This window comes from Balaenoptera physalus (genome assembly GCF_965194825.1).
Source record: "Balaenoptera physalus genome assembly, chromosome: 18".
Classification (NCBI taxonomy): Eukaryota; Metazoa; Chordata; class Mammalia; order Artiodactyla; family Balaenopteridae; genus Balaenoptera; species Balaenoptera physalus.
Genome location: NC_138899.1, coordinates 63,264,475 through 63,291,398, shown reverse-complemented (window position 1 = coordinate 63,291,398; position 26,924 = coordinate 63,264,475). Strand labels below are relative to the sequence as shown.

The following is a 26,924-nucleotide window of genomic DNA, read 5'->3' as shown; positions in this document are numbered from 1 at the left end:
TTAATTAGTATCCCTCCCCACTTTGTGTTTCATTTGCTTATTCTCTATAGATAACCCAGATCTTTTCCTTTTATTCTAGGTCCTGTTGGTTGGGAATCTTGGTCCTAGCAGTGTGGAATCCTCTCACAGCAAAACAAGCTGAGGTCCCATGGAGCTCATCATCCAGACATAGTATCTATACTGGATTTGTTGATACTGGTGATGTTTGGCAGAGACTGAATACCTGGCTTGTAGAAGAAAATGTACCTCACACTCGGTCTTGCTCTCATATGTGGAAGGCACACATGACCGGTGACCATGTCTTTTGCATGCCTGGAGATAAGGCGGCCACAGGACCAATAGGGACTCCTGGTGGCCAATGCACCCTTGTACAAAGGATTGGCCCTAATTTGGTCATTTCAGGCAAAGATGTAACCATAAACACCACCCTGAATCCAGAAATTAAGGTTTCCCAAGCAGTTCTTGGAAGGCAGTTCCTGGCAGCACTAAAACCCCAAAGAAGCAAAGAGAAGCCAAAACAAAATCCAGATGCCCTTCATGGAACATTTGCTTTGTTATGGAGGGTAGTGCTGCCAAAGAGAAATGACTTCTCAGGTTTCCCATATATTGTCCCTAATGGTGTCCTCAGAAAAGTAAACTTGGTGCCACATAGATTAATGTGCTACAAAGTAAGACTGTCCAGGAACCCTGAGAACGTCTGTGCCCCATGAGATGGGAAGGACGGGCAAGCCCACTTCCTGTGTTACCCTGGGTCACTCTGCCATAGGCAGCCTGGGAGTGGGCAGGCAGTGGGCCTGATACCATGGTCCAAATGGGGTCAGGGTCCCCATTAGTGTGGCATCCTCTGGATTGGGTTTGGGCATTTCTGAATCAGCAGCCTGAAGAGGTTCTCTAATTAGACATGTTAGAAATCAACAGAATTTGGAGGGAGGGGTAGGGATGAGAGGACAGGTAAGAGGGAATAGAGAGGAAACTAATGCTGATGGAATAGCTGCTTGCATCAGTCAGCTTATGTAACAATGATGATAGTAATAATAATGGTATCTTACATTACTCAGCATTTACTGTGTTCCAGGCTCCATTCTGGCTACTTTACATATATTATCTCATTTACTCCTTTCAGCAACCTTATTATGAAGTGGGTATTTTTATTATTATCCCTACTTATAAGAACCAAGACCCTGAGTACCTTGATCAAGCAGACATAGCTTGAGAGGGGTGGGAGCAGGATATATATGTTCATCACTTCATTTCATACTCACAACAACCCAATGATATAGATCTTCATCATCTCCAATTTACAGGCAAGGAAACTAAGGCCCTTGGGCCAGCAACATCAGCATCACTCAGGGGCTTATTAGAAATGCAAAATCTTTGGCCCCACTTCAAACCTACTGAGGCAGAATCTGGACAGAACCGCCGGTCTAGACCAGAGGGCCCAGCGAGTCTGAAACTTGCACGTGCATGTGAGTTGCCCAGAGACCATGTTAAAACCTGGATTCCTGGGCCCCACCCACCCCTGGAGATGCTGAGTCCCTGGTATTTAGCAGCAGTATTTTGGCCCTCTGTGGAGTTGCTTCCATAAGTTGTTTTTGGCATCACATCATCTACCAACATTAGCTGATATTGAAAAGCAAAATTTTCATACCAGTTTAGGAACAGGAGTCAAAGTTTCATTTTAATTCAGGGGTTGACAAACTTTTTCTGTAAAGGCCCAAATTGTAGATATTTTACTCTGGGCCATTGGGTCTCTGTCATGTCACAAAAGCAGCCATGGTCAGTATGTAAACAAATCAGTGTGTTTGTTTTCCAGTACAACTCAACCAACTCCCCCTCCTTTAACTCAGAACCGAGGGAACCTCTGGTGATGGCAGCGTGCCCTAGTGCAGAGCGGATTTGAAGAATGGGGATCTTAACATTTGGAAAGGAGAGGACTAAGTAAAATAGCTCATACTGTAGGGGAGGAAAAACAGTTTCCCCTCTACTCTTCTAGGTTCTTGGCTGAGACGCCCTTGTAGCAAAAGACAGATTAACAAAAGAAAAACCATTTTAATTACTATGTAAGGGAGAGCCGCAAAGATAGGAGACTCAAAAGGCAGCCAGGCAACTGAGGCTTATATACCACCCTGAGCTGAGAAAAGGGACAAGGGTCTGGGCCTTCAAATGGAGGAGGGCCATTCATGGGAAGAGGAGAAGAGCAGATGTTTGGTAAACAGATATTTGCCAGAGGTGAAGGTAAGTCTCTCAGAAGAAAACGTGATATCGGGTAATAGCTCTCTTCCTGGTACAGGGCCCCTTTCTAATTCCTTTTAGGCAGTTAAGAGGGAGGTAAAAAGCTTTTCCTGAGTCTGCTGGGTCTTGACTGCTTTCAGTTCAAAATAATCCACATGTGGAAGTGGTACTTTCTGGGGCAGCCTGTTCTGAACCCCCTCCATACCATATGCCTAGTTAACTTTCTTCAGGCTGATTAAACCATAACACCTTTGGGGTAACTTTTCTACCAGGCTATAAAATCCTAATACTTTATCAGTTTCTGCAAACCTCTCATCTCACAGGCTATAAATTGTCACTGTTTTTTATCAGTTGTGTTATTAATTAAAAAAAAAAAAAAGGTGTGCCAACAAATTTGCCTTCCCCCAGAATATCAAGTGAGAGTTCCATTTGACAAGGTCCTGCTTTTACTCAAGCAGCCATATTATTTTCTAATAATAGAAAAGGCATTAAAAAAAAAATCAAGTAATCACCTTCTATCATTTTCCAAGTGTGGGATAACTTTTCTCATTGGCCTGATGAGAAAAAGCCCTATGATACTCAGTGCTGATTGCTGTAAAGATTACTGTTGGTTATTATTATGCTGTAAAGATTATTATGGTTTTCTAGCTTATAGGATGTCATCTTGGAGTCCCCACAGGATAAACTCTCCTGTCTCCTGTGAATCATGTGACCTTCCTAACCAGACACCAAGGCATGAGTTTCGTGTCCTCACTTTCTCTCTGGTATTATAATCTTATGTTACCTACACTAGTTTTTACTTAGTTTCTACTTTCTCCATTTCCTTAATGTTTGTCTTATTTGGGGCATTTTTGTAAATTGTCTTCTGTCCTTTTTGGAATACAAATTCATTTAAATCAAAAAGAATGTTCAGGACTTCCCTGGTGGTGCAGTGGTTAAGAATCCGCCTGCTGATGCAGGGACACAGGTTCGATTCCTGGTCTGGGAAGATCCCACGTGCCACAGAGCAACTAAGCCCGTTTGCCACAACTACTGAGCCTGTGCTCTAGGGCCTGTGAGCCACAACTACTGAGCCCGTGAGCCACAACTACTGAGCCCGTGAGCCACAACTACGGAGCCCGTGAGCCACAACTACTGAGCCCATGTGCCAAAACTACTGAAGCCCACACACCTAGAGCCTGTGCTCTGCAACAAGAGAAGCCACCGCAATGAGAAGCCCGTGCACCGCAACAAAGAGCAGCCCCCGTTCACCACAACTAGAGAAAGCCCGTGTGCAGCAATGAAGACTCAACGCAGCCAAAAATAAATAAATTAATTAATTAACTAAAAAAAAAAAAGAATGTTCAAATTTGAGGATTCTTTGGTTCAATGTGCCTTGAGGATGAAGGGGGAAGTGAAGCTGGTATCTGCATACTTAGAAAACAACACGTGATATCTTAACACACCAACTTAAACATAATGTACTCACATTTACATGGTCACTTGTATGACCAAAGGTGAATGTTCTTGGCTGACATGTGCATCCCACCTATCTCACCTCATCCCGCCTAAGTACTGTAGACAGTTACTCTACAGTGCTGCTTTTTTGTTTCATTTTTGAAACAAAGTCCACATTTTATTAGATTGAAATAAACCACAAAATTGTTCATCTTCACCAACAAGAAGGCAATATTTTCTATATTCTTCCTAGATAAACCACAAAACTCCTATTTTTGCAAGAAGACCAGTTTTCCTGGTTATGCATATAAATCAAGATGAGGAAGCAGATATGGTTATGGAAAAACACCCAAAGGAAAACAGGCAAAACCAGACAAATCAGTCATCAACATCTGCGAACTCAGGTTCTGTCTCGCCTGTGAAACAGTGTTCATGGTACATCTGCTAAAAAGCTGATGTCCAGTTCGGGTGGACTTAACGTTCCCTTGAGGACAAAGTCTACACTGAAATCCTCTTCAGGTGAGCACATGGCTTCTATCACTTTCTGGTACCTTCCACAACCAGCCATTACAGATTTTTAACAACGTACTCCAAACATAATGTACTTAAGTCAGAAGCACCATTGCACTTTATAAATGTGTTCTCCTCCCTTTTCACTCCCTACTTCCTCAACATTTATTGCTTCAAAGAACTGATAACTCAAATCCTGGTCATTAGATCAATGATAATAAACATCATGTCCCAAATGACTTCAGCCCTGCCATTATGCCACCAGGGGGGAATCTCAAAGCAGCACTTTCAATACCATCTTCTGGGAGAACACAGAAGTCTTCAAAGTCTGCAAGTTCAGATTGTGGCTGTTCAACAGGTGAGTGGTCAGTGGCTGATGGATTTGGTGAGAGGCCTGTTGGCAAATTTACCTTCAATGACTAAGTGGCCTGCATGTACCTTACAGCTTTGCCTCCTAATAAACCAATAAAAGGCACCTTTAAAAATTCTCTTGGATACTTTCAGTGATTTCTGAATTACTTTAGGAAGCTCTGACACATTGTGTAGAGTTTTCTGTGTGTGTCTCATGAAATCCAGATCATGTTTTGTATTAAGAGTTATGTTCACAAAGCCCCGTGACTTGACCTCTGTTGAGTCAGTGTTTGGGGGTGTGTTTTGTGATGCTTGCATTCGTGCTTCCTCTCCATCTTCATCCTGGGCAGAATCCGCAGGACCTTAAGCAATACAGAAGCATTAGGAAAAATACATAAATATCAGGCAGCTGTAGAGCATCATAAATTGTGGACAGAAGCACTTTATCTTTTCCTCTTTTTCCACTTGAGCCTCTGGGAATGAATCTCCACAGAGAGTGTCAGGATTGGTAAGTCACTCTATGCGTGTTGGCACAGTGCTCCTCTGGCATGTTGAGCTGGGGGTGATCCATGTCTTAATGTGAGGGCTTTGAGGTGCTGATCTGGGAATCTTTCTCCAAGTTACTGAATAATGTCCTCCACTGTTGGAACACTGACTGTTTATAATAACCTCAAAGGTTACTTGAGATTCTAGGTTACCTTGGCAAGCCCTGCAGAACTTCCCACAAAGTTTCATTTGACTATCGTGTTTAGTGACCAAATCTGTGGCTTCCTCAAACCAGAAATCATAATAAAACTCCCTATTTTCCATCACTTCATTTGTCAATGTGACACAGTAGTCGAGCAGCTGGCTGCCAAGAAGATGCCAGAAGTTTGTCGCTGGATTTTTTTCCCCAACGGCTCTTGTTAAGATGGGACATTTTTAAGAAGGACAAATGAAACCAATGAAATAGAAATCTGTTAACATACTACAGAGCACAAATGCTTGACCAGCTATAAAGCTATTCCCTCCAGCCTGTGTCATTCTTTATACTGTCTTTATATAAAACAAAGGCCTACAAGAGCTCCACTTACATTTCAAAAGCACAATATCCTCCTGCCTATTGAAGAAGGCCCATTTCCTTCAGTTAGTATACCTTTTTCCATGCTCTGAAAAAGGGCAGCTATTACATTGTCAAATCCTGTAAGCAGCTGCAGCGACTGTTGGAAAAGAGAACTGTCTTCCTCAGGTGTTCTCAATGCAATAACAATAACAAGCCCTGACTTTCCATGAAGAGCAGAGTGTATAGATACCATGGGAATATTTCTGTAAAAGCTGGGTGGGCAGGACTTTCATTTTGGAAGGCAATTCGCTGGACACGGTATATACCTGACCGCATCACTACTCCACGATCAGCCTCCACTGTGTGTATGGAGGACATTCTGGACAGGGAGAAAGACTGATTCTTTCCAACGAGGGAAAGTTAGTAGCATATGAACTGAGGACAGTAATGCTAGCTCACACTGAGGATTACCACATGCTGAACAGTGTGCCAAGTACATTGTATTATTATAAATACATTGCAATAATTATGTAATTAAACATTCAATTATAATATTGCAATGCACTAACTTTTTAAGAAATCAGTCTTTCTCCCTGCTCAAAATGTGTAGTATCCTCTATACACATATAAGTACTTTTATTAAGTCCTTACTACGTGCTGGGCATGGTGCCAGATTCTACACATACAGTGAAATATTACTTCGTTATCTGTGGTCTCAATTGTCACCCAGAGATACGTTTTTCCAGAATGAGAACCACCCCCCTCAACCTTGTGAATTAATCGGTCACTTAACAAAATTTTATTTTACTCCACACCTTTGCAGAAAGAAAAATAAGGCCTTTCAAAGTTGCCAAGAATGGATTATATATAAATTAAATGCATTCAGTTCAACACATTTTTATTACATACTCTGTTTCAGGAGGTTCTGAATCAGACACATTTCTTCAGTTTTGTGATTTAAGAACATCAGTGCGAGTTGCAAATACTCAGCACACAAGTGTCCCGTGCTCCCAGGAGCTTGGGCAAAAGCCACAGCAAGAGAGACTGGCTCTTGGCCTGGGGTACAAGTTAGGGCAGGACCAGCAGCAAAGCCCCTTACTCAGCTGCTGGGATCCCTTTTCATGGAAGCCCCAAGGCAGGACCACCTCAGCCCTGTTCCACAGCCATTTCTTCTGTAACTTAGCAGCTTCTGGCTCCTGCCCTCAACACTCCATTGAAAGGCTCTCCAAGTTCCTTCCTTTTGCCAAATCCTGGGGCCTTTCCATTACCCTTCTTTTAGGGATACCAGATTTAACAAATAAAAATACAGTGTCCAGTTAAATTTGAATTTCAGATAAATAACGAATGATATTTTTAGTACAGATCTTCCTCGACTTGTGATGGGGTTACATCCTGATAAACCCATCATAAATTTAAAACATCATAAGTCAAAAATGCATTTAACGCACCTAACCTACTGAACATCATGGCCTGGCCTAGCCTACCTTAAATGTGCTCAGAACACTTACATTAGCCTATAGTTGGGCAAAATCATCTAACACAAAGCCAATCTTATAATAAGTTATTGAATATCTCATGTAATTTATTGAATACTGTACTGAAAGGGAAAAACAATAGCTGTCTGGGTACAGAGTTGTTGTAAGTGTACAGGTTGTTTACTGTCGTGATCACGGTCTGACTGGGAGCTATGGCTTGCTGTCCAGCATCACGAGAGAGGATCATACTGCACATAGGTAGCCCGGGAAAAGATCAAATTCAAAATTCAAAGTATGGTTTCTATAGAACACGTACCACTTTCACACCATCATTAAGTCGAAAAATCGTAAGTCGAGTCATGTAAATTGGGATTAAGTACATCATATGTATACTTATTAAACTTATACTAAAGAAAATCATTTGTTGTTCATCCAAATTTCAAATTGAACTAGTAATCTTGTATCTTATCTAATAACCCTACTTCATTCTCTTTGTATTCTCTGGGTACTTGATCCCTGACACTCTCTTCCTTTGGGTAGTATCAATTCATCACTTTCCCTTTTTCTGCCCCTTCTGCCTGGTTCAGTGAGTTCACCAGCCTGCGCTGGAACATCAGCATGTAACCCTAAGCCTCTTCTTTTCTCTCTCTCAGCTTTCTCCTTGGAGAGGTCATCTGTTCCTATCACTTACATCAGTGGTTCTCCAAGTGTGGTCCTGGACTAGCTGCTGCAGTATCACCTGGAAACCAGACAGAAACGCACATTCTCAGGCCCGGGCCCAGGCACACAGAATCAGGTCTTCTGGGGTGGGGCCCAGCAATCCGTGTTTTAAGAAGCCCGTCAGTTGTTCTGATGCAAGCTAAAGTTTGAGAACCACTTGTTTAAATGATCACTTCTAAGCTGTTGACTCCCCAATCTTTATCATTAGCCCTGATTTCATACCCACACTTCCCTCTGGTATTTCAAACTGGAGTGTTCTGTGGAATGCTACAAAATGGGAGGGAAAAAAAATAGCTCTATGGTCAAAAAGAATTTCCATGGGGGAATTCCCTGCCCCCCCCCCAAAAAAAACCAGTTTCCATGGTATTGCAGCATTTCTTAAGATTTGACTATTGGGACCTATTTCCCAGTGGTTGTAGGAGGATGCAACAACAGGATGGCGTCACTGGAAAAGAGATGAATTGAAATGGAATTCATACTAATGATATTGTAAATCAACTATACTTCAATTTAAAAAAAGAAAATGGAATTCATTATTGTCCCCTGCTGAACCACCTCTACAGCTTTCTTTTTAATTTTTTTAAGTTGAGTATTTTATTATTAAACTCTCTCTTATTTTCCTGCAAGGCTGTAGCTTCACTGTATAAAAATAGCACCAGCAAACACAGTATGTTGCAAAATTAAGATAGTATTGTTCTTCATCTGACACTGTACAACTAACAAAAACTTCTCCACCGCCAGTTATTTCCAATGGGAAGATCGTTAAGTATTTTGACCCAATCCAGGGATGGCTGTAAGCTGTTATACGGCTTAAGATAACAATGTTATCCTTGAATTACATAATTTTTATAACTAGTTTTACCACAGATAATTTCAGTAATTCTGAGTATTGTAACTGGGGCCTAGGCCTAAAAATCATAGGGTGCTATGGAAAAGATGCATAGTGTTTATCTGCAGTCATTAGGAAGTTAAGGGGTATTTTCTTCTGGTAACATGTTGCAAGTAGTTTCCTTTGCTACAAATTGCTTTTTAAAAAATCTATCCACAACTAATTTAAGACAACTATGCTAGATTAAGTTGTTTCATACTAGTTTATTTAGGGGTTCCATTTTCACTCAATAGATTTTATGTGTTTCTCATATGCTTCTTCACTCATTAGTTCATCTAGTTCTGAAGGGTTACTGAGTGTCACATTGATCAGCCAATCATCTTCATAACAAGATTTTTTGGACACGTCCTGGATTTTCTGCCAGAGCTTCATTAATTTCAGTTACTTCTGACGGAGGAAGAAGAGTAGACAAGCAGCTTTCAAACTTTCCAAAGCACCAAACTCCTCTTGTTTGTTCAATTTTGTCCCAACTTCAGGCAAACTACAGTAAGCAACATCTCCCATAGCTCCCTGTGCAAAATTGCTGATTCCCGCTGCTGCAACACCGTTTTCTGTTGTTGTCTGTCCACGTCCGCCTGTGAATTGACGCGCGGAGAGCGAAGCTGGGACGGGACGCGGCTCGCCGCAGGGCCGGCGCCCCCAAGACCCGGGCTGGCGCGGAGATTGCGCGCAGGCGCAGACGGCAGACCTCGACGCGCACGCTCCGCGCCGCTCGCTGCGCCACGCACCCGGGTCTCTGGCAGCTCGTTTCTTTCAAACAGACCTAAAATGTCGGAGTTCTGACTTCCTCTTCTCCCCTATGCAGCCAGCCTCTGAGTTTTAGGGACTCAGTTACGATAACGTTGAAAGGTTGGAGACCTGACGTGACTTTGGAGCGTGAAGCAAGCTCTGGTTGAGGCTTCGCAGAGTCAAGGCCCGCTCCCTGGGACCCGCAGCCCGGCGCGTCCGCCCGGCTGACCTCAGTAACCAGCACCAGGCACAAGTCCCGGGGCTGCCCGCCAAGGCCACAGGTGACATGGGGTCTCACGCCCCCGAGAAGGCCACAGGAAGAGCTGAGAAGGCCTTTTCTGGAGGAATTGAGGAAAAGCGCACGGAGCCAGTCAGGACTTGAGGGAAAAGAAGAATAGAAGATGTTTAGAAGAGCAGGAAACAGGGTGGAGGCCTGGTGACGGAAAGGAGCAGTCGCGGAAGCGTGGGCTCAGCCTGGCCCGTGCGAGGAAAGACCTCGGCGTGGGCGGGAGACGTTAAGGGGACCGGGTTGGGGGGGCTGAGGAGCCAGGGAGCCATCGCCGGACCACAGTCATTCCACAGTTTCTGCTGGAATATAAATGACTTTCTCATGAATCCACCGCCCAAACCCACCTGCAGTATCTTTGTTTACTATCTTCGTATCTTTTCCTTTATCCGGAGGTAAATACGGGGAAAGGGAGGAAAGGGGTGGGGTGGGGGAGAGGGTGGAGCGAGAATGGAAGAGATTTCGGTGAGGGAGAGCCTACTGATGGTTCGCAGTGTTGTCTGCACATTGGAATCACCTGAGGAGCTGTGAAAACCACGTCTGGGTTCAACCCCCAGAGATTCTGATGCCGTCGGTCTAGCCTCTCGATTGGTGCTTCTCAGACTTCAGTGTGCGTCGGAAGCGCCTGGGGCTCTTGTTAAAATTCAGATTCTGACTCAGAAGGTTCCAGGGTGGAGCCTGAAAGTCTGCATGTGAACAAGATGAGAGGTAATGCTCATGCCGCTGCCCTGTGGCTCACATTTTCTGTAGCAAGCATCTACCGTAGCGGCTCCCAGAGGGTGGTCCCGAGACCATCAGAACCAGCATCCCCTGGGAACTTGAGAGAAAGGCACGTTCTCGGGTCCCAGCCCAGACCCACGGAATCTGGAATTTTGGGGGTGAGGCCCAGCAAGCTGTGTTTTAACTCTCCCTCCAGGTGATTCTCACGCGTGCCAAAGTTTGGGAACCACCGCTCTAGAGAATTACAGAGGGGAATAAAAAGCCCGAGGGAAGGGCGCTAATAATCACTGTAATGACAAAGTAATGAATTATTGTGGAAGTAAGACAGAAACAGAGATCACGTGGAGCCCTATGTATGTTCCAGTTATGAACAGGTATAACCATTATAGTAAAATTAAGACACCACGACTTTGAAAACTGCAGGTTTTCCAAAAAAAAAAAAAAATGTTTTTTAAGTTTTTTTAAATCTCTGTATCATAATAAGTCGTAGGAATTATTGGAACATTTTCGAGACTTGCACACTCGCTGCAAAGATGAGGGAAAGGAGATGTCAAACTGGACCCGTCATGCTGTGGGCCTGCCTGAGCTGGGGTGGGGCGCAAAGGCACAGATGCAGGAAAATAAGGTGGGGTTGCCTGGCACTGGGGATTGAGGATGGGGAAAGGCATGCTCCCTGTTCTGAGGCCACGAGGTTGCTGGCGTCCTGGTGATGGGAGGTGCTGAACCTGGTGTGTTACTGATCCAGTGTCACCCCTCTACCACACGAGTGCCCTGTGCCTGGATTACAGTATCTAACTGGTCCCAGCTGGCCTCCCAGGCTCAGCCTCCCCAGACCCTGCTTCATTTGCTCTGCAGGCTCCAACTCCTGATTACACCGGTGCCCTTGCCTCCCTCCTCTCCTCTTCTTCAGAGCCCTGTCCTCTACTCCCTTCAGCACCCACGCCCCCTGTGTGCCATTTTCGCCCCTGTCCTGTGCTTTCCCTCGGGCTGACCGATGGCTCAGAATGGATGTCCCAGTCATCTGCTTACTCAGCCTCCATCTCTGTCCACCCACTGGGGTGAACATCCCTGTCCGGTTGAGTTCAACACATATCTACCTGTGGGCAAGAGATGCCACGGGGGATAAAGCACAGTCTGTCCTTAGGGAGCAAGTTACAAACTCTGGGAACCAGTCCCCAAGATGTGACGGACCAAGTGCTGTGAAAAAGATTCACATAGAGCATCGCCTGACTGCCCACACTCAGCTCTCCTGGTCCGGCTGGCACTTTTTGGCCCTTTATTACACAAGCGTCTGCTAATCTTTCAAAATTAGCAGTTTTAGTGTGTGTTGTTTTCCTAAGAAGGTGGCCAGTAGAGTCTGCCTCTGTCACCTCCTTGTAGCTCACATAGAGTGAGGGACACGCTGAGTGACTGCCACAAAGCATGCCACCCACAGAGCACACGCCTCTCAATGACAAAGGTTCCTGTGCTCCTAGGAGCGGGATGCTGATTTTGGAAGGCTGCTCAGAGCTGACTAGGTTCTTTGTAATATTTAGAGTTCTGAATCTTTAGAAAGTTGGCTCACAATTGAAAATGGCCTCACAGCTACGTTTAAGAAAGCCTTTTATTAAAGCTCCACTTAAAGCACTTGTACAATCACTAATACTTATATGTGAATGGTTCCACATACTAGCAAATGTTACTGTTACTTGGGTAGAAATGGTAGGAGAGGCCATGTTCAGATTTTCAAACATCATCAACACATTGCTCTCATGTCCCCTGACTCCTGGGTCCTCGGAGGTGCTGTGCAATTGCTTCAAAAGTGGAAAAGTCTCCTGTAGAAAGGTGGAGGGAAGTAGTGTAGATGACACTAACCTGGAATTCTGCAGGTCCATCCGATGTGAGTGCTTTTATTGGCCTGTGAGCTGAATCTGAGGTTAGTCTAGATGAACAATCACACATTTCAAGGCAAAAAAGGCCATTAAAAAGTTGATTGATTTCAACACCATGACATGGACTAATGTTTCTAGAGTATTTTGACATACACGTCTAGCACTTAGCAGTTGCTTGGTGAATATTTGTGGAGTGAATGAATGAAACACAAACCCTTCCCCAAGGTTGGTGCCTCGCCTAAAAAAAGCAACTTGGCCTACAGAAGGAGCCCTGCAGGGACCCAGCACACATCTTCGTCCGAGGGCAGCGAGAGGTCCCAGACACAGCATCCAGGATACCATCCCCAGGGCGGAGGGAGGCCCACAGCCCGGCCATCCCTCTCCAGTGATCCTTGACTTGGCCACCCCGAGTCTTCCCAGGATGCCCCTCCCCTTTATAGCCAGTTGTCAACACCAGAGGACACTTTCTTCTGTGGCAGAGAACAATTTTAGACCTTAGAACAGCTTTTCAAATATTTTTGACCATGACCCACAATGAGAATACATTTTATTTTATGAACCATGAAAGATACCCACCAATATATAATTGAAACAAAAGTTTCACAACACAACAGTTAGCCTTACTACACGTGATGCACTGATTCTCTATTCTATTCACAACCCAGTAAAGAAACATGTGACACTCTCCACTCATCTCACAATCCACTAATGGGTAAGATCGGCATTCTGAAAACAGGTGCACAGCGATCCACAGGAGGGATGGAATTCAGATACTCCATCTCAGGGACCCAGCGGCAAGAAAGGATGATCCTCCTCGTGCCCACACCTGGGAACACACCTAGGTCACAGGAAAGTGTGATGCAGATCCCTCTTTTCTAGAATCTGAACGAGAAAACTCAAAGGAGAGGTCTTTGCTTCTATATCTAAAATATTATACTGCAAATAACATATCAGTAAGTTTCTTAGCCACGATTTTCCACAGGGAAGAAGCCGCTTCTGACTGTCCCAGAGAGGAACTCCCGAGAGAAGAAAGACTGTGTGGTTGCATCTCCAGCACGTCCCCACTTAGTGCCACCAAGCAGGGGAGTGGCTGTGGCACAAGGCTGGCACCTGCACCGTGAGACCCTCCATCAGTGTCCCCAGCAACAACTTCTCAGAGCCTCTGATGGGATATTTTGTGTTGTGACTCTTGGGAAGGTGGGTACAGCATGCACTGTTCTTCTGCCATATTTGACCACAGAATCCTTTTTTCAAATACTCCCTGAAAATCTGCAGAACACAGTTTAGGGACCACTGCCCCAAGTTGGAAGAAACACGGTGTAGACGGGGGACTTCTTCACTGCCACACCAGTTGAGGGCAGGGCCAGGGTGTTAGGACACTTCAAGGGGACTTGAAGGCATCACTGTACATAGTCAATCACATGAAAAAGCAACAGGACCTTGTCAGCATGTGGAGCGGACCCTTGTTTATGGGGTCACCATTTGTAGTTTACAACTGACCTAGTTGTATCCTGCCTACCTCCAGGGGGCACCATTCATAAGACCCTGGCTTGACTGAGGCCCTTTGGAGTTCAGCGAGGCAGCAGCAGCCCTCCAAAAACAGGTTTATGATTTAAGCTGTAAAAACTAAAACAAAGTTACAGAGTTCTTGGCCAGAATGTCCAGCACAGTCTCTCTCACCCTTGAGTACATCCATTGACTCTCGTTTTTTCTGTTAGTGCAGCTTCTCGGGGTGGGAGTGGGTAAGGCTCTTAAGAGTTCAGACTCAGACTTGGTTCCATCATTGCTTATCCCACCAAGCTGAGGCGAATAAGGCGTATTAAAGCTCTTATCTATGTGATCAACAGTCGCTTTGTGGAAGCCACATCCTGCTGCAGCTCCCTGCCCTCAGGCTTCCGTACCCAGGTTCTGAAAGAGGGTACTGTGCCTAAACTTAATGATTTGCTCTGAGCCTCAGAGAGGCGGGACCCCTGAACACTGGACTCTACCCAGAATTCCTTTCACTTGTTTCTAAACATTTTTTGCTGCCATATATAAGCATTAAGTAAGTTCTTGGATTAAAACTCTCATTATCCTGGATTCCTTGTAGATGCACCATCACATTTATATCCAAAACATAAAACAAAATACACCTCTGACCTCACAGGTGACAATTTTTACGGCAGCATCTCTCTGGATCACTTGTTAACTGGAAAATGAGTGGTCATATTTCCCCAGAGCCGAAGAATGAGGACTTACAAAGCCTCCCCAGAGAACATTTTGTGATGTGGGATTTCAGGAGGATAAAATGAACATCCCCAAGGGGGTACATGAAAGGAAAACCAGAGAGACTGGTAGTTACATTTCATACCTTTGTTAAAAAAAAAAAAATCATGCTAAGTTGCTGACCAACTTGCAAAATGTCAGCCACTCTTTCTAATTCTCCCTAACAGCATCGGTTCCCCTCTCGCAGTTCTTTTCTTCGTGCAGACCTGTTTTCCCTTAAGTCCCAGAGCTATGGGATGAGGCGCTGTGTTTGGCCGTGCTGGTTGCCCGTGTCTGTACGTTAGCACTGGTCTCGGTGCAGCCAACCGTGTCTCCTCCAGGGAGATCAGCTCGCTGATCACAGAGGCTTTGGAAAATAATTGCTGTTTACAGGACCCGGATATCCCACTCTCAAGGGACGCCTGGGGTGACCCAGAGCCCCCTGGAGGACGGGAGATGGTTTTTCTGGAGACTAGAAGGAGAAGCAGGTGGAGGCTGGGGTAGAACGACAGAATGAAACGTGGCCAGAAGAGGCGCCGAGGGCGGGGAGACCAGGGGAAGGGGACATAGCCGGGACCGTGGGTTGGGGTGTTTGGAACAGAGGCGGCGCCACTTACGCAGGACGCGGACCGTCTGCTGGTGTCCCATCTCCCGAGTGGAGATGGCCGGGCCTCGCAGCGGCCCGCGGCTCCTCCACAGCTCCCGCCCGATGAGCCCGTAGAGGACGCTGAGGCACAGGAAGGGCAGGAAGAAGTAGGCGGTGGTGACCCACAGCATGATGCGCAACGCGCCCCGCTGCGCCGGGCTCGGCCGGCACTCCCGGCTGAACAGCGCCGCGGCCGCCGCCGCCTCCGGCCCCGACGGCGGGGACAGCGGTGGCGCCCGCGAGGACCCGAGGAGTGGCGGTGGCGGCGAGGCGCGGGGCGAGGGGGCGAGCTGCGCGGTGCCGTTAAGGTCCTGGACCGCGTAGCGGCCGGGGTCCTGCTCGACGCCCACCAGAAAGAAGAAGGGCCCGGCGGAGAGCAGCGCCACGGCCCAGAGCGCGGCGATGAGCGCGCGGACGCGGCGGCGGGCGACGAGGACGCGGGCCCGGAGCGGGCGACAGATGGCGAGGTAGCGCTCGAGGCTGAGCGCGTCATGTGCAGCAGCGTGGCGTAGGTGCAGCCCTCGCCCACGTAGAGCGAGAGGCGGCAGAGCAGCGTCCCGAACACCCAGGGCCGGGAGCGCCAGAGGCGGTACAGGTCGAAGGGGAGCCCGAGCAGGATGAGCAGGTCGGACACGGCCATGCTGCCCAGGTACAAGTTGGTGGTGGTCCGCATGTCCCGGTAGCGCCCGATCAGCAGCACCGTCATCACGTTGCCGCTCACCCCGACGGCGAACAGGCCCAGGCACACGGCGGTCACTGGCACCAGCGCCCCCAGGGGGAAGGGCGAGCAACGGCGCTCGTCGCAAGGCAGCAGCTCGGCCCACGGCGGCTCCCCCGCGCCCTCCAAGCCGTCGCTGCGGTTCTCGGCGCTGCCCATGGGCGCGCCGCGCCCCCGGGCCGGGCCAGGAGCCTAGCTCCTGGTCCCGCGGCCAAAGCGCTTCCTTCGGCGGCCGGTGCGTGCTGGGCGCGCCAAACCCCTGCAGCCTGCAGAGCCCGAGCCCGGCGGCATCGCGCGCGGGAAAGCGGCTCTGCAGGGTCCGCCTTGAGGGCTGCCGACCCGGCGGCGCGCAGTCCCCGCCCCCAGCCACCGCCCGGCCTGCCCCGGCCCGGCTCCCGCTCCCAGGCCCGTGGTATTCCACGTCTTCCAGGCGCCTCCCTCCCCACCAACTGAACGCGGGAGGCGGCCGCCGCGGACGAGCCCCGCCCAGACGTGGGAAGCGATTCCTGAACCCCAGCGAGGTTGGTTATTGGGCCCAGCGGAGCGTGGGCTCTTTTGTAGGTTGGGTTCAGAGGGGGACCTTCTGAGGGACCTCGGCTGGTGGCTGCGTCTTGACGGTTCGGGAAGGTGCCGCAATACTAATAATAGGAGAGGAGCCTAGACCAGAATCTAGAGCCACTCCCGCGTTCTGGTCGTGGCTCTACAACCGAATCATCTCGGATCAGTCCCAGCCTTGCCCAGCCAGTTCTCCTCTTCTGTAAATTTTCAAGCGGTGATGGAGTTGACCGAGTAATTTCAACGATGTCTATGACTCTGAAATCTATGGATATGACCACGTCTATTCATTTTAAAGAACAAGGCTTAAGTATTTACGTTTACCTCTGAGTACTTAAACGTCCGCTGTTTTGTTCCTGTGTACAAAATATGCTATAAATGTAATAAAGCAGAGTATTGGCCAACACCAGAAAGAACTAAAATTCTGGGGAAAAGACTAAAAACTGGTTTATGAGTCAATTCATTGTGGTCCTAATGACAATAGCTGACACTGAGAGCTCAGGATGTATTTGGTGCTGTGCTTTCCATTTAATTTTCAAGTCCTTAGAACTGAGTTTTTTATCTCTTCCTGGATGGACACTCCTCTAGTGGTTTTTCCACCCATCCTACTGTGGTTTAAATTCTCAACTTCTTTTCCCAAGGTTCCCTTCCTCTTTCTGGAACTGAAACCAGGCTTTGCTCTAGTGCCTCGCATCCCCTCGTTGCCCGTGGTCCTCTCTCACAGGCAGAGCCATGGGCTTCGAGGAGGGGTACCTGTCACCTTCCTCATGATTGCTCTTCCCAGCCATCCTAAAACCTACCTTTGAATCTAACTTCCTCACACTCTGCCCTCTGCAGCCCCCTCCCCCATCGCTCACCCTCATTCTTGAGAATTTTGGTGCCTGACCTTCACTCTCTCAAGCACTCCTCCTAAAATTCACACCCCTGCACAATTCCCCTGCCTCTCCTTTCTATCAATGGTCTTGTCCTCCACCCCATCTCAGGCAGCGGTTCCTGTGTACATCCCTTACACCTTATCATTACCAGGACCTGGGAGCTCGCCTTCATCTCAATTTCAGCCCTCCCAAATTCTGACCTCCACTCCCTGTCTTTCTAGCTCACTTTCTCTAATACCTCAACTCCTACAATCCTTCAGCCGCACTGGGACCTCCATTCGGCTTCTCCTCCTACCTTTTCCTTGTCCCTCACCTGCCTCACGTCCACGCTTCCCCACTTTAATGGATTTAAACTCTGAGAGCAATACTAATCGCCCCCAGGAAAACACCCTCAATTCCCGTGCTCTTTTCTCTGTTGTCATACTTGTCTCCTTACGAGCGCACAACCATAACCCTGGTTAAGTGGAACCCTCTGCTTACTCTGTGCGGGCCTGAGTTGTTTCACTTGAAATTCACAACCTCTAGCTGGATGCTTACTTTTCTCCCACCATCCTCATACCTATCCTATTTAATTCGCTCTCTCGCCCTCCAAACCACTCTTTTGTACATCCTCCTCACTCCTTAATCCCCAAGACCTCCTCCCCATCCTCACTCTCAGGTGGTGACCTTGCATTCTATTTCCTGGAAAGAATAGAAACAGCTGGAAGAGAACTACATGCTCCCATCACCACCACCACCCCTCATCCACCCCCTGGACAGATGAATGAGTGGATGGTACTTGTGCCTGAAGTCAACTCTGCCCCTCAGCACTTCATTCGCTTCCTTGAAATTCTAGAAATCACTTTACAAAGTGTCTCTCTCTCTTGCATCATCAAGTTTTCTCCCTCTTCTGGATCATTTCCATGTTTTCAGCAAAACTCAAAAGAGTTTCTGCATTCACTGTCTGCACTTTTCCTCCCTCCCTCCTTCCCTCCTCCTCCTAAGCAGCGGAAATGTAATTTCTCCATCTCTAGTCGATCTGAACTTGCCTTGGACTCTCACCTACTGGGTAGCAAGAAACAGTTATCCAGCCTGAGTAAAGCATTGTCCAGCTGGATGAATTAAACAGCTCCTCTGGGTAGTGTCCAGTCCTCTTGGATAATAACATCCTCTCCTCTCCAGTGGCTTCCTCCCCCTGCCCTGCCTTTCCCTAAAAAGGCTAACTGGGGCTCAGACAGTGTCTGCACCATCAGGCTCACGAATGCCAACTCTACCCTCTCTGACTGTTCTGTACTACACACCCTCCATTCAGACACTCCCCTGCTCTGCTGTATTTTCTCTGTATAGCTTATTACCAACTGACCTACTATTGAATTTACGTAGCTCTTTGTTTGTTATCTGCCCTGCTCCATCTCCCGACATCACGTGCTCCAGAAGGCAGGCTTTAATCTTTCCCTAGTGCCTGGTACAAAGTGAGAATTTAACAAATATTTGTTAACTCCGGGAATGAATAAGCTTTTGCAGAACCAGGTGCCATTATGTTCTTTACAGTTCCCAGCGGCTGAGAACAGTGCTCTGATTATATTGGGTGCTCAGCAAGCGTTCCTTGATAATCTGGTTGGAAATAGAATACTGATATGGAGAACTAGATTGATGGCTGGCTTTTTGTTATGTTTTGGCTCAAGCATGACTTGGCCCCTAGGGCCGATCTGAACCCTATTATAACGGCTTGGCCTTCCATGTTTTAGGAAGAAACGGGATCAGACATCTGAAGAATGACTAAGTCCTCTTGTACTTTGTATTTCTAAGTCATCTACCAGCTCAGGACTTCATACTTCATCTGAGGAGAGGAAGAGGAAGTTCTCAGTAGTCCAAGGTGTGTGGATACCTTTCTCCTCTACCTCCACACTTGGTGATTGTGTGGGGCAAAACTGAGTCTAGGTCTGGCCCTGCTGTCCCCCTGTTTCCCTGGAAGCAAAGGGTTGGTGTCCTCAATAGGCACTTGGCCCCTGGCTGGAGACCTCACAGGTTGGAATGTTCTGGAGAAAAATAAATCTAACACATGCTGTGCGCAAGGCGCTGTTTCAAGTACCTGCATATGATAACTCGTTGAGTCTTTAACAACAGCCTTTTGAGTGGGCGCTTTTAGTACGTCCATTTTATAGATGAGAAGACCAAGGCACAGAAAAGCTGCCTTAGGTCATGCAGCCAATAAATGGAAGTACTGTCTGCTTCATGAGGCCACGGGCACAGGACCTCTTGCTATGTAGACCATAGCACAACTCACCTTAGGAGTGGTTGGTGTGATCGGCTTCTGCTAAGAAAGTGTCTTTCAGCTCGGATTCCAGAAACCAGATTTTGTGGACAAATGGAAAGAAACGGAAGGTTGGTTTCTTTTTTTTTAAATTGAAGTATAGTTGATTTACCATGTTGTGTTAGTTTCAAGTGTATAGCAAAGTGATTCAGTTATATATATATATTCTTTTTCAGATTCTTTTCCCTTATAGGTTATTACAAAATATTCAGTATAGTTCCCCATGCTATACAGTAGGTCCTTGTTGGTTATCTATTTTATATATAGTAGTGTGTATATGTTACTCCCAAAGTCCTAATTTTTCCCTCCCCCTGCTTTCCCCTTTGGTAACCATAAGTTTGTTTTCTATCTCTGCGGGTCTATTTCTGTTTTGTATATAAGTTCATCTGTATCATTATTTTTTAGATTCCACGTATAAGCATATCATTTGTCTTTGTCTGGCTTACTTAATTTAGTATGATAATCTCTAGGTCCATCCATGTTGCTTCAAATGGCAATATTTCATTCTTTTTTATGGCTGAGTAGTATTCCATTGTATATATGTATCACTTCTTTATCCATTCCTCTGTCAATGGACATTCAGGTTGCTTCCAATGTCTTGGCTATTGTAAATAGTGCTGCCATGAACACTGGGGTGCATGTATCTTTTCAAAATATGGTTTTCTCCGGATATATGCCCAGGAGTGGAATGTGGAGAAAAAAGGAACCCTCCTACACTGTTAGTGGGAATGTAAATTTGTGCAGCCACTATGGAAAACAGTATGGAGGTTCCTTAAAAAACTAAAAATACAGCTATCATATGATCCTGCAATCCCACTCCTGGGTATATATCCAGAGAAAACCATAATATGAAAAGATACGGAAAGTTTGAAGGGGCATTAGGAATTGCATTACATCCATAAATGTCAGTGTACCTGTTGAAACTTGCAAAAACTCCATAGGTTTTATACTCTTTTCTCCATAGAAGAGCAGGATATGAGGCAGAGCTTGAAAAGTGAGTGTGTACAGCTGTTGACCCACATCTCATAACACTCTGAGCCAACCTCCTAGAGTCGGGAAATTTCACGTGGAGTTCCAGATTTCCAGCTTGTCTTGCAAAAGGGGAAGACCTGCCCTGGTCCCGCACTGCCCACAGGCCATGGAATCCAGGCTGAGTGGCAGCTGCCCCCTGTGGACAGGCCCCCTTGTGCCTGCTGCCCGCAGTCCTCCTCGCTTGTGCAGAGGTGGTGTGGCCTTCACGCCCAGCCCCTGCTTCCGTGGCATGACCTGCTGGCACCTCTAGACTCCAGGTGCTAGCAAGCGGCATCTTATTTAATCCAATGGCGAGATGGCAAAGCTGGCCTTGGTGGGGGAGCCTCTGACAGAGAAGACCAGGGGCCAGCTGTGGCCAGACCTCACCTCCAGGACCTGACGGATGCATGGAGCCGGGGCCTCAGGCTTTCCCAGGTTTCTCTTTGCACAGCAGGGACACGGCAGGGCAAATTCAAGGCAAGACTCTGGGGGCCTATTGCTCTGCAGCTGTTGCTTTAGCAGTTTCCTCTTGGTCTCCATTTCTCCTAAGAGGGAGACAGGCTCACCATGGCCACGATGATCAAGGTGGGTGGGAGAGAGGGAGCAAGTCCCTGTGAGGGGTGGATGGGAAGAGGGTATAGGACCTGCAAAGACCCAGTCTGTGGTCAAGAATGACCGTCCTCCTCCCACAATACAGCAGCTCACCTGGGCCCAGCTTAGGCTCCCCTCACATGCCCTCTCTGCCGTGACGGAGTCATTGGCATCTTCCACTGACTTCCACAGCCATCAGCCACAGGGACACAGCTGTCTCACAGCTGTGGAGCCGCCACTGCTTGAAGTGTGGTGCCGCCCTCCAAATTAAGGAGACGGGGAGATGTAAGCCACACGTCTCACTGCTCTGTAGTAGCAGAGATCCCAACATGTTCAGAAAGATGAAAATAAAAATAAGGAACACTCTAACTGTTGTTTATGATGCAGCTGACTTGAAGTGCACATCTGGAAACACCTCCCAGTACTCCCCCTGAGTCATCTGCTCCCACTTCCCTCCTTTCGAGTTTAAAAAAACACCATCTGCCCTTCAGACCTCAGGAGAGCCCTATCGGAGCACCACAGTGGCCGTGGACATACAATAAGGAATACTTGCGTAAAGTAACAAGGAGAGTTTTCTGGGCAACCCTCACCCCAATATCCATCTTCTAGGTGGACAGAGTTTTTATCATTGATTATTTTTTACCTCCTAAGGGGGCCCCATAGGTGTATCTTTCTGTCTCAGGAACTAGGAATATGAGTGTTCTCACTGCATTTCTGGGGAATGGAATGGAGATAGAAGGAAGCTTGTCCTTGGGGAATCCCTGAATCTTCCGTGCAGGGGTCAGTGTGGGGATTTTCCTCAGGGAACCCGGAACCCTGAACGGAGAGATGAAGAGTGTGGATGCCGAAGTCCTCCCAGGGGGCGCGGTCTACCACTTAGTATGTGAACTTGGGCAAGTTACTTAATGTCTCTGAGCCTCCCACTCCTCATCTGTAACTAGAGGTGCTAATACCAGGACCCACCTCACTGGATTGTTCCAGCAAGAAAACATAAAGTTCTTAGCTTGGCGACCGGCACATAGTGGGCTCTCTATAACTATTAGTTCTTCTTATTAATCATAATAATAACAAAAGAATGAGGCTGTCCTTGGGTCCAAACTAGCCCCCATCTAGTTCTTTCTCTGGCCAAATCTTGTGCTTTCTGGCCCCTATGCCTTCACTCCTGCCTTCGCTCCATCTCTCTCTCTCAAGAGCCCATCCCGGTTGCCCTTTAAGGGCATCGAAAATGTCATCCTTTCCAGGTCAAGTTTCCCCAGCTCCTCATCTGGATGCAAGTGTCATCTTTGATGCTCCTGGAGCCCTTGTTCCCTCCTGACACCCCTGACATGTAGGGTTGAGGCATCACTGAGCAGACCCTTGCCTCTCACCTTCACCTCCCTAGGGAGCTGCCCCTAGGCTGCAGCCTCTTGCAGCTGCACAGGTGCCTGGGGCTGGGCCACAGTACCACCTGGTCCTCATGTGGAGGGCAGGGTCAGCCTGGAGGAGAGGAGAGGTTCTTTGGCCCAACTGTAATAGGGAATAACCTTTGTATTCTATTACAAGGTAATTACTAAAGAGACCTTGCCTATAAGCTTAAATTATACATAATGGCCCATCTCTGGGAACCCTGCCTCCCACGTAATGAGCATTAAGCTAAAACACCTTTGCTGAGCTCCCAGGAAGCATCCTGACCAGGCCCACCTGTGAATGACTGCAGGGAGGAAGAAATTAACACCTCCCCTCTGGAGGCTGACTGGGGACCCGGAAGTGTTTGACTTAACTCCCTCCCCTTTTAGTAAAAAAGAAGCTTGAGTTCTAACTCAGGCAAGATGGTTCACCATCTTGGTCTGCTGGCGCTCTGAATAAAGTTGCTCAATCTATTGGCCTTTTGTGTGGCGAGCAGTGCCAGCTTGGACTTGGTGACGAGCTTTGGTGCAGCCAGCCCGAGCCTTGCTGCTCGTGGCTCCCAGCCCGCTTTGGGGGAACGTCCGGGTAAGGCCCTAGCAGCTGCCGGGACCACTCGTCTTGAGGATCTTCCCTTCAAAACTCCCCAGAGCGGCCCTGGCTGCCCCCGTGCTTGGCAGTTGGAGCAAGGAATCGACGTTTGGGAGCCGACGGGCTCCTTACAGTAGGGTAAGTCGCTCCGGCGTGTACAGCCGGGAACTTTATTTCCGCTCCGTTTGGGGCTTTTTCTCCAGAATAAGCCAATTTGTTTTGTATTTGAGTGGGGTGACCTGCTGGAGAGAGGAAAGAGTTGTTGGACCTTTACCTGATTTGTGAACCGGTTCATTTGTTTCTTTGGACGCCATCATTTGTGTGGGCAGTTTGTGTTTGTCTTGAATTTCTGTCTTTAAAAATGGGAAATGTTTCAACTCTCCCAAAAGAAAGTCCTCTGAGGTGCATTTTGGATAAGTGATCTGATTACAGCTGTGAACCCCTGGGTGAAAGGAAGATGATAGTGTATTGAAACAATGTGTAGCCACAGTACCTGTTAGGATCTCCACAAGGGGTTTAGGCAGGGTTATCTTGGGGCCCTGTGCACCATGTACTGCTGTCCTTGTTGTGTTAACTATGTAATTTAGGGTCTCCTGTGTCATTGGTATATGTAAAACCCCAAGACCAAACTTGAGAGTTTATTTAGGATTTTCTGTTTGTCCTTTGGGTTTTTTGTTTCATTTTGTTTGATACTCTTCCTCCATTTACAGTCAAATCAGTTTTGTGATATTTACAACTTTTTTACTAATGTCAAATGGAGGAAAGGAACAGAAACAAAACAAAACCTGTCTGTTCTTGTCCAAGAGTGGGACATTCCCAGGAAGAAGAGAAAGATTCTACTTGGTTCCTAAAATCACCAAAAGCTACAAATAGAAATAGAAGTGTCTTTTCCATAAATATTAGTAAAAAAGGGTTTAGCCATCTAGACAGATGACCTTGATTTGTCCCATCTGCCAGAAACCCAATTTGAATCGAACCTCTTTTGTAACTGATGGGTTTTACCTGATCAGATTGTTGTACCTGATTCATGGCTGAAATTTTGGAATGGGAACTCTGAGGTCCCTGTGTTTGTGTGTTTGTACATGTTATAGATGTATGACATTGTCAAAATTAATTTGTAAAAGAGCTCTATTTAATTGGCTTAAAGGAGATTAAGCATTTAAATAAATACTCAGATATAAAAATCTGGCCAGAATGAATTTTGGGTTCACATGACCTGGGAAATATTCAGTATTGAATTAATATCTCATATTAAAGTTAGCTTAAGCTTGTTGGTTTGATTAATATAGACATGTTTTTAGAGTCATCAGCATTAAGTATAATACTTTTATTGTACCTAGGTTTACTAGAAATCAAATGACATTATTTCTATTACAAAGTTTGTCAGCAAGAAAAATAACCATATGACAGAGCTTTTAAGTAAATAAAATAGAGATAAATGAGGTAAGAGTTTTAGGTAAACTCTATAGGAATAATTATATTTTGGGAATGTCTATCTAAAATAGTCTCTCCAGATTTCTGTAACTTGAAACTAAACTAAGTTAAATGAAGAGAATTCATTGAATATCTGGGTCATTTCAAATAGGATAAAATATTAGAACATTAATTGCTGGGCAGGTCTAAGTTTACCTACCTTTGCCTTCTTAGGAGAGGAAAACTAGAGTGTAAGTTTGTCAGTCAGGAAATGCTGTTACAACACACAGTTTACAATTACTTGCTTCTTGGTTTTTTACTAGAGGTGAAGGTTTTAAGGTTAAGAATTATAAGGTAAAATTTCAATATGCAAAGATGTAGGATGTGTGTTTTCAGCAAAGAAGGTATGAGGAATGAAAATGCATTTTATTAAAGGGAAGAAGGTGGTTTTGTCCTAGAGCTGGTTGTTTATGAATGGAAAAGAAAGTGAGGGACAGATTAATATGGGTACAGAAAAATTGTGGAAGGTTTGTGGAGGAGGAACAGCGAAAGAGTTTTGTTCATGGTCAGGATTGGCTAAGATACGATTGAACTTAATTAAGAAAATGAATTTTAAAGGTAAAGTGGTACTAAACCTGAATTTGGTTCTCTAAGAGGACAAAGGTTTCTTAAAATACCAGACTACTTTGGGTAATTGTGAGTTTCTTTCTTTTTTTTTTTTTTAATTGTTTGTTTGTTTATTTATTTATTTATTTATGGCTGTGTTGGGTCTTTGTTGCTACACGCGGGCTTTCTCTAGTTGCGGTGAGCGGGGCTACTCTTCCTTGCGGTGAGCGGGCTTCTCATTGTGGTGGCCTCTCTTGTTGTGGAGCATGGACTCTAGGTGCACGGGCTTCACTAGTTGTGGCATGCGGGCTCAGTAGTTGTAGCTCGCGAACTCTAGAGTGCAGGCTCAGTAGTTGTGGCACATGGGCTTAGTTGCTCCGTGGCATGTGGGATCTTCCCACACCAGGGCTCAAACCCGTGTCCCCTGCATTAGCAGGCGGATTCTTAACCACTGCGCCACCAGGGAAGTTCCGTGAGTTTCTTTAAGTGATCTGTATTTACCATTGAGATATTTTATTATCACTGGTTAAAATTTTTTGATATTTTTGACAAAATTCCCCAAAATCAAATTCTAAATGAAGTTCATTTGACCTCTAGCTAACTTTGAGGTTTTCCAAAGGGTCCCTGGAACACCTCAAATTATTTTCTCCATCTCAGAGAGAGGAATATCAAAATAATTAGGCTTATTAACTATTTGTAGTATATTGAACTACATGGGAAGCACTGTCAAATAAGTGGTGATAAAACTTCTTAGATTGTATCATATGGGTAAATGTTATTAATATACACATTTTAGAAATTACACGAAATTCCTAAAATTCTGGTATATTCTGGAAAATGATAATCACTCATAATTTTAGTAGTTACCTTAAATCGTTGTGTATCACAGCAGTAACCAAGTTTCTTTTCAACTGCATTGTAATCCCTGTTGGTTGATGCTGAAGTAAAAAGGCATCCTTTTAATGGTTAGAAATGATCAATTGCTATTTATGGTTTTACAGTGGCTTTTGAATGACTTTATAGCTATTTTGTGAAGAAGCGGGGTTTCATCAGCTTCAAAGAGTTGTACATAAAAAAACGATTGACTAGAGATTCTAAGGAATATTTGTTGCCTCTGTTCAGCAAGAAGTAGCCAGAGCCATTTATATCCCTTTTCCCACAAGATTCTGGAATGGACATTGATAGTGGGGAATTTTAATAGGGAAGAAACTTTGTATTCAATTACAAGTTAATCACTAAAGGGATGTTGCCTGTAAGCTTAAATTATTCATAATGGCCCATCTCTGGGAGCCCTGACTCCCAGGTAGTGAGCATTAAACTTAAAGACCTTTGTTTAGCTCACAGGAAACATCCAGACCTGACCCACCTGTGAAGACTACAAGAAGGAAGAAATGAACACATCCTCTCCAGAGGCTGACTGGAACCAGGAAATGTTTCACTTTACTCCCTCCCTTTTTAGTATAAAATAAACCTTAATCCTAACACAGGCAAGATGCTTCTTTGGGACCCAAGTCCACCATCCTCGTGGCCTGCTGGCTTTCCAGCTAAAGTCGCTCTTCCTTGTCCCAACAACTCTTGATTTATTGGCCTGTCGTGCAGCGAGCAGTAAAAGCTTGGACTCTGTAACAGAACCAACAGCCTAACACGCCACGCGTCTGTTTCTTTTTTTTTTTTTAACATCTTTATTGGAGTATAATTGCTTTACAATGGTGTGTTAGTTTCTGCTTTATAACAAA

General features: G+C 46.1%; 1 protein-coding gene and 1 long non-coding RNA gene across 3 annotated transcripts in view; one reads left to right on the top strand and one right to left on the bottom strand.

Annotated features, from left to right (window-relative positions):
- Positions 1–14,102, top strand: part of LOC309647306 — a 26,359-nt gene extending 12,257 nt beyond the window's left edge. For both annotated transcript variants that reach the window (XR_014255940.1, XR_014255941.1), the window contains one exon: positions 80–14,102. This is a non-coding gene — a long non-coding RNA (uncharacterized lncRNA). The remainder of the gene's footprint in view (positions 1–79) is intronic.
- Positions 14,103–14,859: 757 nt separating this feature from the next.
- Positions 14,860–16,142, bottom strand: MLNR (motilin receptor). Its single transcript, XM_082434500.1, is given in 2 exon segments — positions 14,860–15,642; positions 15,645–16,142. Coding segments are annotated over 2 exon segments (1,110 nt in total). The 5' UTR covers positions 16,030–16,142; the 3' UTR covers positions 14,860–14,917.
- Positions 16,143–26,924: the final 10,782 nt, after the last annotated feature.